This window comes from Xenopus laevis, chromosome 7S (genome assembly GCF_017654675.1).
Source record: "Xenopus laevis strain J_2021 chromosome 7S, Xenopus_laevis_v10.1, whole genome shotgun sequence".
Lineage (NCBI taxonomy): Eukaryota > Metazoa > Chordata > Amphibia > Anura > Pipidae > Xenopus > Xenopus laevis.
In genome coordinates, this window is record NC_054384.1 from 24,061,269 (window position 1) to 24,081,815 (window position 20,547).

A 20,547-nucleotide genomic window follows, 5' to 3' on the forward strand; every position below is an offset into this window, starting at 1 on the left:
TATCCATTATGTCCCAATAAATATTTTTCATTATAAAGGCCTGACGCGTTTCGTACCCAAGAAATAACACAAATTTGATGCAATTTTTCTTCATGTTTTGATTTGAAATAGAATGTGCAGTGTTCCCAATACATTTACACGTATGGAAAGCTACTATAAGGATTTTGAGCTTTATTCACTTATTATTCTGAACACAACTGTACATCTGTTACCCCCATCCATCTTTACAAATTATTCTGCAACCCTTGTTTGTTCACCGTTTGTAATTCCGTTATAAACAGTGTCGGACTGGCCCGGCGGGACACCGGGAAAATACCCGGTGGGCCCCGACCCTTAATGGGCCCCCGCCGGGCCAGACACCTCTCCAGATATCTTTAAAAAAGTTTCCCTCCCGCAGCGCCGATCAGCGCAGCGCCTTCTGCGCATGCGCCAGGCGCCTTCACGCTGTCGCGCCAAGCGGCGCCTTTGTGTGCGCGCACTCAGCGCGTCGCAGTAGGGGGGCGGGTCGGAAGGGGCCCTGGACAGTAGTCCCGGTGGGCCTCGGGCCCTCCAGTCCGACCCTGGTTATAAATCCATGTAAAGTGGTGCGTATCTTGCCGGCCCTATACAAATAAATGGTGAGGCTGAGGGAAGAAGCAAATGTAAAATATAAAATGTCCAGTGGGAGGCAAGATTGCTTTTTGTGTTTATTAAAGGGAAACTGTACCCCCGGATATTGCAAATCTCAAAAGGAATATGAATTAAAACATAGTTCATTTTCATGAAAAAAAATACATTTCATCACTGGCAATTTGAGTGCTAATATTAACACTGTGCTCATACTCAAACAGAAGGAATAGAATACAAAAAAAAAAGGAATATAGCACTAAGGCACACTTCTTTATTATTTGTTGCTGAAAAAATTGTTTTGGTTTTGTTTTTTGACACAGTCAGTATGTACATAGGGTAGATGTGAGTCTTCAGCACAGGACACTCCCTTTCTCGGTGTAACAGGCACCAGTTACACCACAACAACCACATCTTTACCAAAGCAATCTGTTTACCTATTAGCAGCCATCACAGCTAGTGATGGGCGAATAAATTCGTTTGCAGCAAATTTTCCGCTTTTCGCCTCCCAGTGAATACGTTCGCTGAAATTCCAATTTGCTAGCGTCAAAAAAAAAATTGGGTGCGCGTTGAAAAAGTTGATCGCATCAAAACAGTCACGCGTCAATACTAATCAGACACCCATTGACTAACGCTGGCATCAAAATTTACACGAATGGGGCGTTAATGTGGAAAATTCTAGTTTCGCCAAACGGGAGAAATTCGCCCATCACGAATCACAGCCCAACGAGCCACTGATTAAAGGCAATGTTAAACTGTAAATGTATTGTGTATATCTCAGATTTTTGTCGTGATTGTGCCTAATTTATGCATGTCAGTGTTTTGATATCGGACATTTTGTGCCAGTTTTACAAACGTGTGTGGGATTTGTACATGGGAGATCTCTCTTTGATCCAGACTACTTAACATAGACAGACTTGAAAACACTGTTGTATTTGTATATGTTGAATTAAAATGATGTGTGTCAAGAATTTGCGACTCTTCTGCTTTAAGAGATGAGAAATGTTGATGCTGCAGCAATGAACGAGCAACAGTTGCTAAATGCTTGGGGGAGATTGGGGCAGAATGCCGACTTCTTCTGCTAGAAACAATAGAAAGATGGACTTGAAGGTCACACATTTGGGGCTGTCCTACATAAATATGGTTATACACCATTATTTCCCTACATCTGTAAACATGTTTGAGTTAACTGAGGCCCTGACCAAAGGCTGGACCTCCATGGGGGGCTTGAACTGAAAGTCCAACAGGCAGTGCTCTTGAATAAAGCAATCCTTGTTTCAGAGAAGGTTTCCTCTTTCTGCGTCCGCTTGAGGAAAACGGGGAGAGGTCCTCATTTGGTCACACAGATTGCGCTTTAATACAGGAGGAAAAGTCCACATGTAATGACGACACCTTTTCAAGCTGAGCCTGAATGAGTTGCTCCAGGTCTTCGCTCAAGTCAAACGCTCTACTTTTAGTCTGCAACACAAAAGCAAAAGAAAATTACAAGCATGAGGAAAGCGCCAATAAAATGCCTTCGTTGTTAATAGGTTGTGATGATTTAAATACTAAACTCATCCATTTAAGAAAGAAAACAATGGACATTTTTTAGTGGTTAACGCAGAGATTGCAGCAGCCCGGGCTTTGTTTAACAACCTGAGAGGTGAGTTCCAGTAATCGCAGCCCAGAATATATCCCGCATTTACAGAAAGCGTTAATGAATCAGCAGAATAAATAATGTAAATAATGCATAACAAACATGATAAATCTTTCATAGCACATAAGTTACTATTAAACAGCATTTCAAAACGACTCCACTCGCAGCAAATAAAGTATTGGAAAAAACGAAAACAGATACAAAATAGAAACTAGAACTTCCACCCCTAAGCCATAGGAACGGCACATGCACGAATGGTAAACTGGGTTCTTCAGCTATGAATGGACATAAAGATCCACCATGATAATAGAAGAGGGGAAATATACAGCGGGGAAAAGTATTAAACACGTCAACATTATTCCTCAGTAAATATGTTTCTGCAACAATAAAGTTGCCAAAGTCTTGAGAGAGCTCTTTGCTTTTACCCATCATGAGATGCTTCTTGTGTGATACCTTCTTAAAGGAGAAAGAAAGGCATGCTGCACTTGGGGGTGCCAAATGTTAGGCACCCCCAAGTGATTGTATTGACTTATATGAAACCCCGGGCCGGTGCTCCTATCAGCAGAAAACTGCACTGGCCTGGGGTTATACCAGAGAGCACCACGGAGCGATCTTCTTCCGTCTTTCTCCTCTCCTTCGTGCGGCTGCGCAGAAGAATGAAGAGCCGAACTTTAACTAAAAAGTCGTCTTTTGTTTAACTGCGCATGCGTTTGCCCTGGGAAATTTGAAGACAGAAGAAGACGGAACTGGATCGATCCGTGGTAGAGTCCTGCACGGAACCAATTAGTTAATCCCGGACCCGATCCGTAACCCTCTGACTATCAAGAAACATGAAGTGCTGTTATTGTAAACCAGATGTGACATCATTGGATGTAGGTGTGATCAGAAAAAAAGGAGTAAAACTCGCTATTGAGAAGCCCCGCGACCTGAACCGCGACCCGCAAACCCAGAGAACCGCCGACCCGCGTCTATACCCGCTTCCAAAACGTCTACCTGCAACCCGCAGGGTACCAAAGGTTTTTGTGGGTTCCCGACCCGCTGCAGGACTCTACTCAATGGTGCTCACTGGTAAAAACCCGGGCCGGGGCAGTTTTCTCCTGATAGGAGCACCGGCCCGGGGTTTCAGGTAAGTCAATACAATCACTTGGAGGTGCCTAACTTTTGGCAGCCCCAATTGCACCAAGCCTTTCCTTCTCCTTTTTATAGGCCATCAATTAGGACTAAACCAGCGGATATTAATTTGATAGGGGGCAGAATTACTTTCTAAATGCTGATTTCAGCAGGTTCCCTGACTTTTTGCACCTCCTTCTCTTCCTTTGTTCAATACTTATTCCCTGTGTCATTCCACTTTATTACACATCATTTATGGACTTATGTGAGTAGAGTACTTTGTATGTGTGGATTACTTGGGTTGTTACCGACATTGGGTAAATTTCATGTCAACAGCCCAATTAGAAATATATTTATAGAGAAAAACATGGACTTATTTTCCCCACTGTGCACTTTCTGATTAATATAGTGAGGAAGTTATAGACATGGTATTTAGCTTTAATAATTAGAAAAGTGGAAAACAAAAAAAAGGTTCAGGTTGTGAATAGTATATGTTAAGGTGATATTTGCTCAATGCACAGACCCTTCAGACTAAGTCTCTATCACCCGAAGGAACCATTGGAGAATTTATTTGGTGGTAAATTCACTGGGATAATGACGGACACAAGTGTATAAGGCTCTTACCTTTCTCTTTGGTACAGACTCTGAAACAGGGGGATTGAATGTCATCTCCTTTATACTGTAATCCGCAAAAAGTTCTTGAGCAGACCTGGAATAAATATATATATGGAATAAACTTGAGTTTTAACTTCACCGGCTGGTTCCAGGAGTGCGCGCTCGTTTCTTCTTCATTCAAACAATTAAGCCCTTATGCTCTAAATTCCTATTGTACTTGTTCCTCCTGCTGAAATATTCACTTAGGGGCAGGATTATCAAGGGAAGAATTTCGAGTTTATGGGAGTTTCTAAAAACTCCCGTGAACTACCATAAACTCGAAATTCAAAAAAAAAAAAAAAAAAAAAGACCAATCTAAATTTATTTTAAAAAAATTGAGGTTTTTCACCCAAAATTCAAAACACTTTTTTTAATTTTTTTTTTCCAAAGGTCCACCAAATGACTCCAAATTGATTGTAGGAGGTCCCCCATAGGCTAAACCGCCAATTCGGCAGGTTTTAGATGGCAAAGTCAAATTCCTAAAGGGACAGTACACGATAAATTTCAAAATTTAAATCTGCCCCTTAATGTGAATAAATAATGGCCAACTACACGCTGTTTAATGTCATTCACACGACATTCGATTTAATACTAGGACCAGTGAATTTGCATTTGTATTTATTTTCCTTTTAGGTTTCTTATGCTTTGTTTTCTTACCTGCGACTTAGCTCTGCTTTTAAAGCACCCGACCCCTCGGATGGAGCACCGGCAGAAAGGTGCGCAGCAAATATCTGCACGACCGGATGATAATGTCTCTGCAAGGAAAGTTTTGGTATAGATAAATAAACTTCCATGTCTTATTGCACCACTGTCTCCTCTGGAATTTCTTTTTACAGTAGCCAAAGAACTTTACGCCCCCCCCTTCTTTATGATGGTTCTAAACCAAAATGTCTGTTTATTTGACTAAGGGTATGTAACATTCACGGCTGCACCAGTCAGGTTATGTAATGAGCTATTTCTAGAAATCTGGTCAGTAATGGTTCTAGGCATTTATTATATTATTTGCTTTATTATAAATGAGGTCCCAATTTTCACACACACAAAAGAAATCAAATGAACACGTGGAGCCCACAAGAACCTGCACTAGTTAACATAACATTAAACCCATATCAACCCATGTTTTTATCGCTTTTATAGTTTATTTTTTATATATAAAATTTGTTTTTATTTGAAGAATTTTGAGTATGACCTAATACTATATAAAGGAAGCCTGGACATGTCTGTCAATTCAAGGAGGCAAAAAGGGAAGGAAGGAAGGAAGGAAGACAGAAAGACAGAAAGAAAGAAAGCTCTGCATGGGTTGCTGCATTATCTAGAATGGCCCCTATGTCGCACAATGAGTTGTCCCAGATACCTAAAGAAAAGCACCAGCTGTTGAGGATAACGCCAAGAAATGTTGGACTGATGTGGCAGGCCAAGTGCATTTACAATGAAACTACTTGAGCAGAGGGTCAGTCAAGGAAGATACGTAGACAAAAGGGAGAATATACAAATATACAGAGGGAAGGACATAAGCAAAATAAATAAAAATGTACTTTACCATCAAGGTATGAAGCTCCCACAAAGCACTATTCTGGGCATTACAGTACTCGGGCTCATCAAGCTCAGGCAGATAGATGCCACTACCTTGGGAATCACTGTCCAACAAGAGGTCAGTCTTTGGGAATGTCTGAAAGGATATAAAATAGTAGTGAGGTGCAGGGCACTAGAATAAACTCCTATGATATCTGGTATCTCTCTCTCTCTCATTATATGACAAAATAAAGAAAACCCAAGACACAACCCAACCAACACTCACAGGTAGTAGCTTTAGAATTTAAATACTTTGGTACTAAGTTATCGCTGCCAATCTTCTCCGACATTGAATATCCTACCGCTGCTGGGGCTGGTGGAGAGACAGTTTAAACAATGGGCAGGCCTGCCTCGCAGCCCACAAGGGCCTAATCAAACTAGACTAATTTAAATGACAATACTCCCTAAGATCGTATACATGCTTATGCATGCATTCATAATAATCCCCCTTCTTCCAAAAATTGGATAAGCTAATGTGTCAGTTCATAAGATGAACACGGAGGAAAAGACTTAAATTATATACCCTTTAAAAAGCAGCACATAATGGGGGAGTAGCCTTCCCAGACTTTGAACTATACTACTTAGCAGCCCAACTAGAAGATATAAAGGCCTGGTTTACTCCCTGCTCATACTTACCCTCGTTGGCAATACTTATGTTACTGAATAATGAAGAGAATCCACGGTTGCAGGGGGTACTAAATGCATTACAAAAGGACTGAATAATTTGGTCACGTGCACAAACAGTGGGGGTCATTTATCAACACTGGGCAAATTTGCAGATTGCTGCATTCATTCTTCTACTTGCAGCTGGCTTTAAAAAGCTAATCACTGATTGGTTGTTATAGGTAACTGCCCATGGGCAAATTTGCCCAGTGTTGATAAATCAGCTCCAGTGTGTTCTCATCCAGCCAAACAACCAGATATACCTATGGGATAAATTGATACTTCAGGAATTTGTTCACATAGAAGCAGGGCGGGCATGGAATAATAACGGAGTAAAACTGGTACACGGGTACAAGAGCAAGACGGCTCCCTTAAGTCCTTTGACAGAATTCAACAGGAATTTGAGATTCCAGCCACTCAATTAGGGATGTACCGAATCCACTATTTTGGATTCGGCCGAACCCCGAATCCTTCACGAATATTCGGCTGAATACCGAACTGAATCCTAATTTGCATATGCAAATTAGGGCTGGGGAGGGGAAAACATTGTTTACTACCTTGTTTTTTGACAAAATGTTACAAGATTTCCCCAACGCCCGTAATTTGCATATGCAAATTAGGATTCGGTTAGGGCAGGCAGAAGGATTCTGGATTCGGTGCATCACCTACACTTAATGGTTGATATACAAGCAAAATATACAAAATTCATTTTTCAAAAGAATGCTTGGGACACAGGGCTTTCCAGATTAGGACTCTTTCCATAATTTGGATCTCCATGCTTTAAGTCTACTAAAAAAAAATTAAACTAAACTAAATAGGATTGTTTTGCCTCCAATAAGGATTAATTATATCTTGGTTGGGGTCAAGTACAAGCTACTGTTTTATCATTACAGAGAAAAAGGAAATCCTTTTTAAAAATGTTAAATATTTGATTATAATGCAGTCTATGGGAGATGGCCTTCCAGGCATTTGGAGCTTTCTGGACAATGGGTTTCCGGATAACGAATACCATACCCGTATTCCGTTTAGAAAAGTGACATAAGGCTAGCCATTTTCTTACTTTCCCCTTAACAAAAATACCCATACTGCCTCCCGTTCACTTTAAGTACATTAAATACAGTGACAGGCAGTGAGAACTTAAGCCCCAAATATGTTTTGTACAGTGAGAGGCAATAGGCCGGACAACAAAAACCAACTTCTATAATTGATGTTAACCAAGGGCTAGAGAATAGTGATGTGCGGGTCAGGATTTTCCTGACCCGCACCCGACCATAACCCGCCCTGCTCCAGCCCGCACCCGCACTTCCGGGGTCCTTTTATAGACCCGCCGATGACATCACAAAAGGGGTGGGGCGAGCAGACGGGAGACTATAAAACCGGAACCCGCCAATTGAAGGTGGCAGGCGGGGAGAGCAGGAGAAGAAAAGCTCAACCCGCGAGGAGCAGTGCGAGGTCGACCCGAACCCGCCCGACCACTATCCCTCTCTCAGCATCTGTTTCTCTTCATTCTGTCTTCATTCAGGAGTTGAGTGTTAGATGAATGATCCAATATATCTCATAGGGGGGCTCCTTTTGCCTAGAAGATGTATTAGAACTCACACTATTAAAATCATCAGACGTCATGTCTCTCTACATGCAGGATTTGTGCAAAAGGCAGTTATTTAGTTAGATTTTGTTTGTACTGGAATCAGTTATTTGAGTGAGCTCTAACACATCTGCTAGGAAAGGGAGCCCACACTATAAGATATATTGGATCTTTCATCCGACACTCAACTGCTGCATGAAGACAGAATGAAGAGAAACAGATGCCGAGAGAGGGATAGTGAATATAAACTCGATTGTTTTAGAAACAATGCAGATTTTTTAATTGATTGTATTTACTGAAAGTATGATGAAGCTTGTATTACATTTTAATTTTCGCGAGTTCCCCTTTAAGAAGCCTGGATATCAGCATTTTTTTTTTTTACTAGGAAAAAAACTCATACATGAAGCAAATTGATCGCCACTTACCTGCATCAGAACTCTGTTTGTGGACAAGATACCAATGCTGGAATCTGGAAGGACATGTAGCGCCAATGTAGAAAGTCGTTTTATGAAAGCTAGCGCCCTCTGCTGGGACACTTGCCTCCTGCGCCTGGTGAGCATCACGTCCAGACACTGCAGTGCTATTAAAGTGTCGTCATTCGTAGCACCTGGAATCACATGATTATTAGAATCAAAGTTAAAAAAAAAAAAACTAGCAAAAAAAACACAAGGACAGGTATGGGATCTTTTATCCAAAATGCTCAGGACCTCTCTGTTTTTTTGCTTGTAATTTGGATCTCCATACATTAAGGCTGCTAAAAATTATTTACCATGAAAATAACGCATTTGGATTGTTTTGCCAACAAGTACAAGAAAAAAAAAAAAATTCTTGTGATGCCATAACTACTATCAAAACCCACATCAGATGATAAGAGTAAGAATAAGAAGAATTATTTGCTTAATATCACTCTATAGATGGGCTTCCCATAATTCAGAGCTTTCTTGATATTGGGTTTCTGGATAAGAGGATACTATATCTCTACCAAATTTATAGGGCACTGAGTATCTTGGACATTTAGGGCAGCTGTCCCCTAACCCTTTAAAACACTCGGTGCAGTATTGCTGAGTAGGCACTGCCAGAAAAGAGACTGGTGCTCAGCAGAGTATAGCACACGAGAGTAATATGATGGTATTCGTGCAATGAGAGCAGTTCCCAAGGTTTGGGTAATGGACAGCCTTAAAGAGATACGGAACCAGAAATGGTGTTTTTTTTTTTGTTTTTTTTTTTACATCTATCATAAGCTTTGAAAGCTACTTATAATTTTATATAAATTTAATATAAAGTATTTGCCCACTGCTTTTACATTACCTGTCTGACTCCCTGTGTAGGTCTATGAGGGGGATGCCATATTTGTGCAACAGCAGTCCGTTAGCATTAGAAGCTTTAACGGACAGTCAGGTTGTCAAAACAGTCAAGTTTAGGAACTTCAACTGACAATTACTTACAAAAACAATCCTCAGGACCTTTAGGTGGTTTTTTGGTGTCCGCATCACTAAGATTTTGTAGTTAGAAGGCTCAGTAACACTTTGTTTCACCAAAGCAGGGTTCCTCAAAATTATCCAACCTGACTATTCATTTGGCTGTACTTATTGTACTAAAATATGACCTTGACCTTCTCTCATTGACCTGCCTATCTCTGATCAGACTTTTGCCGTCAGCATGTGATCGATCCTTACCCGGCATATCTAAGTGTTTGGGCTAACAGAACGCCCGTGTTACAAGCAACATAACAAAGAGACGGGCACTGAATAAAACAGCATGTGTTATACAGGCCCATAACGCTTAACACAAAGTGTAAGTTCAGGCTGGATGTGGAAAGCTATTGAATACAAAGTGCATTGCTGCTGGTCACTCATAACATGCAAGACTTTTACAATTGCAACATGTATAGTCATTCCAGTTCCACGTGCGGTTATTATTACTATAGCCAAACATTACTCTTTGTTCACTCTAAAGGGGTGCCAGCAAAACCTCTCCTAGCCTATAGAGAAATAGCATGTAGTGATTGCTATTAACGAAATGTTATAACCCACAGTCAACCCTGTAAAGGTTATTGGTTTGATAATGAAAGACTGATCTCGGTAATGAGCAAATGCTAATGTTATCCATTGCTTGTAGCACATACTGCCAGTCAGCTCAGCCACCAAACTGTAAAAATAAAAGGATACGGCTTCACTTTCCTGCCAACCAAAACAATTAGTGTGCAGCAAATCTCAATATACAATGGAAGACTGAGACTCCTGTCTGTCATTGGCTCAAACCAAACCTGCCTTCTTAACATAATGGGGGGGGGGGGGTTGTGTACACATGATGCCCAGTGCACCTCTTTTTTAAAACACATTTTATCTTAAATACATTTTTATTAAAAATATTTCAATCACTGTAAAAATGATTATAAAACACGGAATTAATCTACATATAATAAGACAGGCACAAGATCTTATCCAGAAGGTTCAGAATTTTTATCCAAGTTTTTAAAAATGATTTCCTTTTTCTCTGCAGTAATACAAACAGTAACTTTTTTTTTCTTTTTAACAGTAACAGTAGAGCCAAACTAAGACACAATTAATCCTTACTGGAAGCAAAACCAGTTTTATTTGTGTTTCATTTATTTTAGTATTATTTATTTATGTTTCAGTAATTTTTTATCCCGAAAATCCCAGGTCTCCAACATTCTGAATAACAGGTTCCATACCCGTAGAACCTTCCACTGCTCATAGCTCTCTATATTAAAATTTTTTTCCAGTAAAATAACAATCATCATAATGACATATCATCAATATTAGTAAGATTTTTACATCAACATATAAACTTGACTGTTTTAATCAATGAGACCTTAACAAATATCATTTGCTAACATATAAAGATACATAGATAAAAAGATGAAGTTGTCTTCTTCTGAGCAATCTATGTTTAATTATCTATTGTAGTTTCTTAAACTTATCTAATGCGTACTTTGCGTATTCTTACGCGTAATACTAGGTTGAATCAAAGAGTGTGAGTTGAAGTAACTTACGCGTTACGCGTTAATTATGCGTAACATTTTATTTTTACACGTATGTTATTAATGCGTATTTATCATATGCTCCATTCAATTTCAATTTCTTGATTCTTTTATTTCTCTTGCGGAATTTAACTTAGTTTTAATACGCAGTGCGTATGCTGTAATTTACGCGTTAAATCCGATTATGCGGATGAACATGCGTATAAATCACAAGTTGGTGCAATTGATAGAGTTGATGCAATAAACGCGGATTTTCATGCGTACCTTCAACGACATACGCGTAAATGTCTAATTAGACCCAATTGAATTCAAACCTAAACAGGATAGTTCTCTATTTTAGATGGTTATCCAAGGAATGTTTTAAGTAAAATGCCTATAAGATGAATTACCTTTAAAGGAGAAGGAAATTCCCTTGGCGCGAAAGACCTCCCCCCTCCCCTGTGTTGCTCCCTCCTCCCCCCTAGTCAACCTGTCCCACCAGGCAAATGCCCCTAACTTGTTACTCACCTCTCGGCGCAGGTCCAGTCCACGGAGTTCACAGGCGCCATCTTCTCCCAAGCGATCATCTTCCTGTTTTGACCGGTGTTTTTGGCACATGCGCAGTAGGAGCATTTCGCCGGTACTGATCTACTGCGCATACGCAGTAGATCTGCGCCAAAAACGCCGGTCATAGCAGGAAAATGATGGCTTGGGAGAAGATGGCGCCTGTGAACTCCGTGGACTGGACCTGCGCCGAGAGGTGAGTAACAAGTTAGGAGTATTTGCCCGGCGGGACAGGTAGACCAGGGGGGAGGAGGGAGGGGGGGCAACACAGGGGAGGGATTATTGCACCCAGGGGGTTTCCTTCTCCTCTAAGTTCGTATACTGTACAAGAGAGTTGCCCTGGCTAGGATTGTCCTGTGCTTGTTGAGAGCCACAGCTTTATCATAAATTACAATTTATTTGAATAAAGCAAGTTGAAAGTTTTACCAGTTCTACCTTCATCACAAGCTATAGTTTCTTATTTCCCAGAACGAGTAAAGGGGACTGCAGCTGACCGTAAAATAAGTTTTATTTGTGTTGCCATGTATGCTTCCCACAAAGCTTGCTCTCTTCCATACAGGGTGCACAGTTACTGTCTCCCATGCAGAATATTCTGGGGCACTGGAATCGTTTCAGAGCCATTTCTCCTGACCCAGAGGCAAGGAAAGAGTAGGGAGAGGATATGGCTATGACTTGTGGGTTCTAAATCAAGTGCAAGGTCATGAGAAAATGGTTCAATTCCCGTGGTGCTTGAGGAACATGTGCTGATGGGAGTGGGAAATCCCAGATAACTGTGCCAAAAGTGCTTATGCAGAGTAGGAAATTCAGTAAAACCTTAATAGCATTCTTCAATTAAACAGAATAATGTCACGTGCAGAACAGCCATTGTATAAAATTCATACTTCTGGTGCAGTCAAGGGGCAAGAATTTGGAGTCCAGTAATTGTTACAAAGAGTTTATATATGCAGGCCCATTTGGCTGCTAGATTCAGTAAAGCTTTCCACCTAGTGTTTGGCTTCAATAACGCTGGTGTTCCATGGATAACACTGCACACATAGAGTGTCCCAATATAACTAATCCAATATAACTAATGTCTGTTCACAGCAAAATCTTCCACATACAATCACCCCCCTCAAATCAACTCCAGGGCTTTTATCTGCTTCATTGATAGACATAACAAAGGAATTGCCCATACTGCCCATGAAATAGCCTTTGAGTCAACTGTCCAATTACTTTTGAGCCCATGAAATGAAGTGACTGTTAAAAAAAAAAGGCTTTAGTTCCTCAGATTTTTATGCCATCTTTTTGTTCAAGAAAAGAAAGTATTGCCAATACCTGTGTTTGCTTTCAACGGGGTGCTCCCACTTTTATTCAAGGTGCTTCCAGACACTTTACAATGGATCAAACGTTTCGGGACCGCATGGCCCTTCCTCAGTGATACCCAACCATAGAGCGTGTACATATTTATAGACATTGCAACAGCGACCTCTTGTGGTGGTCGATACAAAATACTTTAAAATAATTAAATAACAGTGCAACAATGTTAAAAGCATCACAGTGTATCCATTTCACTTTCACAACCTGTTTCACAATGTGACTATCATTATAAATACATATGAATGGATTAAAATGACTAAAACACTCCTTTATCATTTGAATCGTGAGTTATTATTCTCTATTTAACAATTGGTAACATTAACCCATTATTAATCAACCTGAGTGATATACTCCATGCTTACAAAAAACACTATTTACACTTTACAAAACATAGTTTGATAAACATACTGATATTTGTTACTCACTGACTATAGTACAAATAGCTGGAAGATGCATACATCTCACTTCTTATTGAAGATGTTCCTTATTTTAATGCTGTAAGAAAATATGTACAAATTAATAATGGCACGGACACATTAACATCAATAACGCTTTGGTGTAGGCTTAAAGAATACAATTAAGTCCCCAACTCTCGTTCAGCCCCTTGGGGGCTAGGGTTCCCAGCTTCCATATCCAAAAACATTCCCGCTGCAATAGTTTTTTATCAGAATTAGTTTGCCTGGGACTGACTTCTTCTAGCACTTGCCATCTCAATTGCGCAACACTGTGTCTGTGATCTGACCAATGTTGCCCAACCGAGGTGGTTTTAGTGTGTGCATTTCGAATGGAACTTCGGTGTTCATTTAGGCGTAGTCTCACTGGTCTATTTGTCTTCCCTACATACCCCATTTCCACAAGGGCATTTTAAGTAGTAGATTACATTTTTGGATAAACAGGTGTGGTACCCCCGTAATTTAATTGATGTTCCTTGTGTGGGATTTCACATCCCACACAAGGAACATCAATTAAATTACGGGGGTACCACACCTGTTTATCCAAAAATGTAATCTACTACTTAAAATGCCCTTGTGGAAATGGGGTATGTAGGGAAGACAAATAGACCAGTGAGACTACGCCTAAATGAACACCGAAGTTCCATTCGAAATGCACACACTAAAACCACCTCGGTTGGGCAACATTGGTCAGATCACAGACACAGTGTTGCGCAATTGAGATGGCAAGTGCTAGAAGAAGTCAGTCCCAGGCAAACTAATTCTGATAAAAAACTATTGCAGCGGGAATGTTTTTGGATATGGAAGCTGGGAACCCTAGCCCCCAAGGGGCTGAACGAGAGTTGGGGACTTAATTGTTTTCTTTAAGCCTACACCAAAGCGTTATTGATGTTAATGTGTCCGTGCCATTATTAATTTGTACATATTTTCTTACAGCATTAAAATAAGGAACATCTTCAATAAGAAGTGAGATGTATGCATCTTCCAGCTATTTGTACTATAGTCAGTGAGTAACAAATATCAGTATGTTTATCAAACTATGTTTTGTAAAGTGTAAACAGTGTTTTTTGTAAGCATGGAGTATATCACTCAGGTTGATTAATAATGGGTTAATGTTACCAATTGTTAAATAGAGAATAATAACTCACGATTCAAATGATAAAGGAGTGTTTTAGTCATTTTAATCCATTCATATGTATTTATAATGATAGTCACATTGTGAAACAGGTTGTGAAAGTGAAATGGATACACTGTGATGCTTTTAACATTGTTGCACTGTTATTTAATTATTTTAAAGTATTTTGTATCGACCAACACAAGAGGTCGCTGTTGCAATGTCTATAAATATGTACACGCTCTATGGTTGGGTATCACTGAGGAAGGGCCATGCGGTCCCGAAACGTTTGATCCATTGTAAAGTGTCTGGAAGCACCTTGAATAAAAGTGGGAGCACCCCGTTGAAAGCAAACACAGGTATTGGCAATACTTTCTTTTCTGGGATTTACTACTGGCGTGTGGCTAGGCCAGGGCCATATATACCTGCATCCCCTGCTACGATTGTTATCTTTTTGTTCAACCCACTTTATTAAAGCGGAAAGTCTGCAGTTCAACTGCATCCGAGTTGTTTCATTTAAAATTCATTGTGGTAATGTACAGAACCAAAATGAGAAAAAAGTTGTCTCTGTCCAAAGATTTATGGGCCTAACTGTATGTGTTTAATTTACTGCCCAATGCAATTTGTGCTCTGCAATTCATCATGGAGCTTTTTTCATGTTAGTAGAGGTGTCACAATAAATCTGATTTATACCAATTTGTTTGCCTCTTTTAATGGAGGAGCAGGCAACGGTGCTAGCAGGATGGCCTATGTGAATAACAGTCATTTATCATGATTATCTGCCTTGTAGGCCCTAAAGACTGCACACTGAAAGCTAATATTTATTATTCATAGCATAACTCATGAAATCAGATGAACAAATGTAGAGAGAGGAAAGAGACATATTCAAATTACCTGCATGGAGCCCATAGAGGGTTTTGTAAAGGTGAGTGTAAAATTTCAGAGGATCAATATTGAGAACATCACCTGTTTAATACAGAAAAAAAATACACAAGTTCACATACCATTAAACATCTCTAAATGTGTACAAAGCAGTTTTATATTAAAGGGATCCTTTCATCAGAAAACATGTTTTTTTCAAAACGCATCAGTTAATATTGCTACTCCAGCAGAATTCTGCACTGAAATCCATTTCCCAAAAGAGCAAACAGATTTTTTTTATATTCAATTTTGAAATCTGACATGGGGCTAGACATTTTGTCAATTTCACAGCTGCCCCTGGTCATGTGACTTGTGCCTGCACTTTAGGAGAGAAATGCTTTCTGGCAGGCTGCTGTTTTTCCTTCTCAATGTAACTGAATGTGTCTCAGTGAGACATGGGTTTTTACTATTGAGTGCTGTTCTTAGATCTACCAAGCAGCTGTTATCTTGTGTTAGGGAGCTGTTATCTGGTTACCTTCCCATTGTTCTTTTGTTTGGCTGCTGGGGGGAAAAAGGGAAGGGGTGATATCACTCCAACTTGCAGCACAGCAGTAAAGAGTGATTGAAGTTTATCAGAGCACAAGTCACATGACTTGGGGCAGCTGGGAAATTGACAAAATGTCTAGCCCCATGTCAGATTTCAAAATTGAATATAAAAAAATCTGTTTGCTCTATTGAGAAATTGATTTCAGTGCAGAATTCTGCTGGTGCAGTCCTATTCACTGATTCATTTTGAAAAAAAATTTTTTCCCCATGACAGTATCCCTTTAAGGTATTTTTAGATTTGCTGTTAACCATGTAGAAAGTGTTATAATGCTAAAGTGCTCTGGTGCAGAACTGCTGTTACTGGAGCGATGCAAAGCGAATATTGAGATTCCCTAAAAAATTGTTGGCATCATGAAAAAGCAGGGCACTGAATTGATCTTGCCTGGTGCATTCCTCACCGTGACCCTGCATATTTAAAAGAACAAAACTACAACAATACACTACTAACAAAAAGTAAAAGTGTCATAACTAAATAAGGAGAAGAGAGTAGATTATTGTTTTTAATCTTCTGAAAATGAATTTTCATTTTCATGAAGCAGTGACAGTTTATTCAACTGGAGACGAAGCTTGTAGGTTGGATCACACAAGGGCTGCTATTCAGCATTTAAGTGCCCTGCAGTGTTAGTTCACCTTTAGCTGCAACAATGCTCCAACAAAATGGGTGGGTGTCCCCAGAAAGATGCAACAGGTTATGATGCAGATTTAGTTTCATCATTATAAGTAATGAGGGCTCCCATGGACATGGTGTTTGACTGCACTGCAATACTTGGGGGTTCAAACATTCTTCACAAGCCTTCCCAACTGGCAGTAATGTGGATTCAGTTCCAGCATCATACCCATATGCTGACTAACCAGAGTGAGCTATATTAGGCTGTGACCACCTTAGCTATCTAGAGAAAACTGGACGTTAGAAAAGCCTTGTTTTCAGTGAGGCACTTACCTTGGCCAGAGAGGATATTAAAAGCAGTCTGGACACAGTGCAAGCTTTCTCTATACGTCAGATCCTAAAGGAGGAAACAAGAAGCCATTCCACATTACTGATACATCACAAGCAACTACTTAAACAAAATTCTACAAGCACAGAGGCAGACTATGCTGCATTATTTGGTCAGAACAAAACAGCTTTGTAAAGAAAATGTTGGAGCTCAAACAACCACTTTGTGCTATCTGCCCTAAGGCAAAATAACTATCTTTATTGCAAAGTCACACGGTCAGATTGGGGGAGATTAGTCGCCCGGCGACAAATCTGCTCTAGTCTCCCTGAACTGCCTTCCCCTGCTTTATTGCCGGCTAGAGCGTAAATCGCGGTTGGGATGGCACTCTGATCGCTTCATACAAATATGCAACGGTCTAAGCATTATTAGCTGGACTGAGATTTATGCAAAGAATATGAAAAACAACATGTAAGATACTTACACCAGAATCAATGAGTTTGTGAAGAACTATAAGGAGGTCGTCGAAAAATTCCACGTTGATTAAATGGGCAAACCTAACAAACAACAAATAGATTTAAAAACGGCCAGAAAAATGTTTGTTAATGGTCTGCAAATATTGCATACAAATTGCATATATTAAAGGGGTTATTCACCTTCCAAACACTTATCAATTCATAAATAAAAGACTTTTTTCAATTAATTTCCATTATTTATTTTTTACTGTTTTTCCAAAATCTAAGTTTAAAGTTGAAAGTTCCTGTCACTGGTGTTTGAGTCTGGCAGCTCAGTAATTCAGGCGCAGATTCAGAACGGTTACAATTTTGCAACATTTAGTTGATACATTTCTCAACAGCTTCTCTGGAGTATTAGCAACAATTGTATCAATTCTAACAGCTGCCTGTAATGAAACCCAGAGATTCTGCTCAGCAAGAACAAAGCTAAGAAATGTATCAACTAAATGTATCAATTTAGAACAGTTTACAGGGTCGGCGACCCCCCCTCCCAGAGCTGCTTCAGAAGGTGAAAAATTACACTTTAAACTTCAATATTAGAAAAACAGTGACACATAGAAAATAGAAAGTCATTGGAAAAAGTCGTTATTTCTGGTGATCTATCTGAAAACAACTAGTTGTTTGAAGGTGAATCACCCCTTTAATGTTGTGTAGGAGCAATGTTACAAGTCTTGAGAATATTATTGGGTTGCCACCCGGACTGGCTAGTTTTCCGAAGGCCTGCCCAGGTCAAGACTGCCTGCCCAGTTTTCCAAATAAGGAGACACTTTACTAGGGATATTCTTGACCTCCTCACAATGGCCTTCTCCACCCTCAATCTCTGCTGATCTTGAACTCCTACACCCAGAGCCCTGCAGCAACTCGGTTAGCCGCGGGTTACCCGCAAAAACCTGCGGTACCCTGTGGGTTGAAGTTCTGGGTATAGACGCGGGTCGGGCTGCAGGTTTTCTCAATAGCAATTTTTACTCCTTGTTCTGATCACGCCTACTTCCGATGATGTCACGGACGGTTTACAATGACAGCACTTCCTGATTCTTGATGGTCAGCAGGTCGCAGGTCTGGGTTGCGGATAAGGTACTGGAGGGTAGGGTATCGGGTAAGAATGCGGGTTGCAGGTCCGGGTTGTGGATTGCAGGTTGCGGGTACGGGTTCCAAAAAAATGGACCCGCCCAAGATTCTACCTCAACCAAAGCTCCATTTAGCAGGAGCCCTCAAAGCTCTAACTAGTACACTGGCTCTACATCACTAAGGAGACATCCATCCTACCCAAGGGACTATCTCTGCTAACAGCAGGATCATTGTGTGGGCCACTGTCAGGGTGTTTGGACAGGTTGTCCTACCATACAACTGGATGTGAACAATGTTATTTTAGGGGCACTGGCCAACCCAGAAATACTGGCAGCCACCACGGTTTTCCCATAACAGTATTTATTCAGGCATGAGAAAAACAACCGTAATCTGTTATAATCTGCCAGAACATTTGTCCTGCTGCAGTTAAGACTGTGATACAAAGGAAAAAAGACTTACTTAGCAAGACCCTCCAAAACTGAAGGAAGCAGGACAGATTTCTGTGCTCTCTTCAATATTCTGAAGTATGTTAAAAACACAATATTCAGTGTTTCTGTATTCTGTGGGAAAGTGCATAAACAGTTTGTTATTATAGCAGGAAGCCTTGCATTGACTTTACTTAACCCCTTGCATTTAGGAGTCTGTGGCTGTGCAACATGCCATAATGCTCTGCCACCCACATCTCATTACTTACACACAGCACATGCTAAAAAACAGCAGCCTTTTTCTGTATGCTGGTTTGGGGTTAAAACTCTGGATCTGTGCAAAAACCAATATCTGATATTATTTTAACTTTTTCCCCTGGCAAATCTGGGTTTTATTTTGTTTGGATCATTTAATTTGTTTAGAAAATAATAATCACGTCCAGACTGTTTGGACAGAATAGTTCCGGTAAAAATGAACTGACTGGCGGAGTGATTTACCAGATTATTCCTTCTAGTGATCTGCAGTGCAACCTACCAGTGGCTGCTTATATTTTCCTGTGTCTGTGGAGAGGCCTCAATGTAAAAACTTCAATGTGCGTTTTTGCTTGTGAAGTTTATGAATCTCTTACCAACTTCAGTTTCTTTTCCTTGCTCTCCGATGCTTCTGCTTCCAGCAGCTCACGCTCCAGTTTCTCTTCTGCCTTTTTCCACTACAAAGATATACAACACTGTTGAGTAATGCGATCCATACATTAAATCTCCCAGACTAAAAAAAAAATTTCCCCTTCCCACTCCTAATTTGCATATGGATTCGGATTCAGTTTGGCCGAATCTTTCGCGAAGGATTCTGGGGTTCGGTGGAATCCAAAATAGTGGATTCAGTGCATCCCTAGTGTTTTCTTCAGAAATTATATCATTTTAAGACATTTCTGAACAGCACCCAATGAACCACTCAAAATACCTTTAGAAAAAACATGTCCACAGAATTAATCTTGCAATTCTTTTCCCTTACACGAGAAAGTATAAGAGGCCATTATACTGCATCTATCACTTTTACCTTCCTCTGCATCCTGGACAGGTTTTTTTTCTTGTCTTTGTAGGACATAATCTTTTGTTTGGGAGCGATGTCCTCTGTATCTTTCTTCACTTCCACTTCCTTAATCCTTAAATGCAATAGGAGTTGCAGTACCTGGGGATTAGCACAATCACAGAGATTTGATCAGGCAGCAGATTATCACAATGCCTGGCATCGCACTGGAGCCCAGGGGCTATGCAGCTGCCATTCTTATCAAATTCCATGTCATAACAATGGTTGAAACCCAGGCATGGCCGTCTGGCATGTAGTCTCAACAATGAAGACAAACTGGTGTGAATGATTGCTGCTTTCTCCTTCTCACAATTAAATAATTAAAGGTATGGATACGTTATCTGGAAATCTGTTATCCAAAAAGCTCTGAATTAGTCTCCCATAGACTCCATTTTATCCAAATAATCCAAATTTTAAAACATGATTTCCCTTTTCTCTGTAATAATAATAATAAATAATAATAATAAAACAGTACCTTGTACATGATCCAAACTAAGCTATAATTAATCTTTATTGTAAGCAGAACCAGCCTATTGGGTTTATTTGATTTTTACATGCTTTTCTAGTAGACTTAAGGTATGAAGATCCAAATTAAGGAAAGATACTTTATCCGGAAAGCCCCAGGTCCTGAGCATTCTGGAAAACAGGTCCCATACCTGTATATAATCCACCCACAGATACACAGCACCAAATTATGCACAAATACTGCCAATAAGCGTTTATGACTTAGCATGTCCTATCGAAAGATGGGTGTAAGA

The 20,547-nt window shown here is 40.1% G+C and overlaps 1 protein-coding gene across 1 annotated transcript in view; it reads right to left on the reverse strand.

The window, feature by feature from the left end:
* Positions 1–673: 673 nt before the first annotated feature.
* Positions 674–20,547, reverse strand: part of noc3l.S (NOC3-like DNA replication regulator S homeolog) — a 35,157-nt gene continuing 15,283 nt past the window's right edge. The window contains 11 exon segments of the mRNA NM_001094804.1: positions 674–2,064; positions 3,977–4,061; positions 4,664–4,761; positions 5,547–5,675; positions 8,252–8,433; positions 15,190–15,261; positions 16,703–16,766; positions 17,179–17,251; positions 18,737–18,837; positions 19,332–19,412; positions 19,760–19,891. Of these exon segments, the coding sequence (NP_001088273.1) occupies positions 1,945–2,064; positions 3,977–4,061; positions 4,664–4,761; positions 5,547–5,675; positions 8,252–8,433; positions 15,190–15,261; positions 16,703–16,766; positions 17,179–17,251; positions 18,737–18,837; positions 19,332–19,412; positions 19,760–19,891 (1,137 nt within the window). The 3' untranslated portion in view covers positions 674–1,944.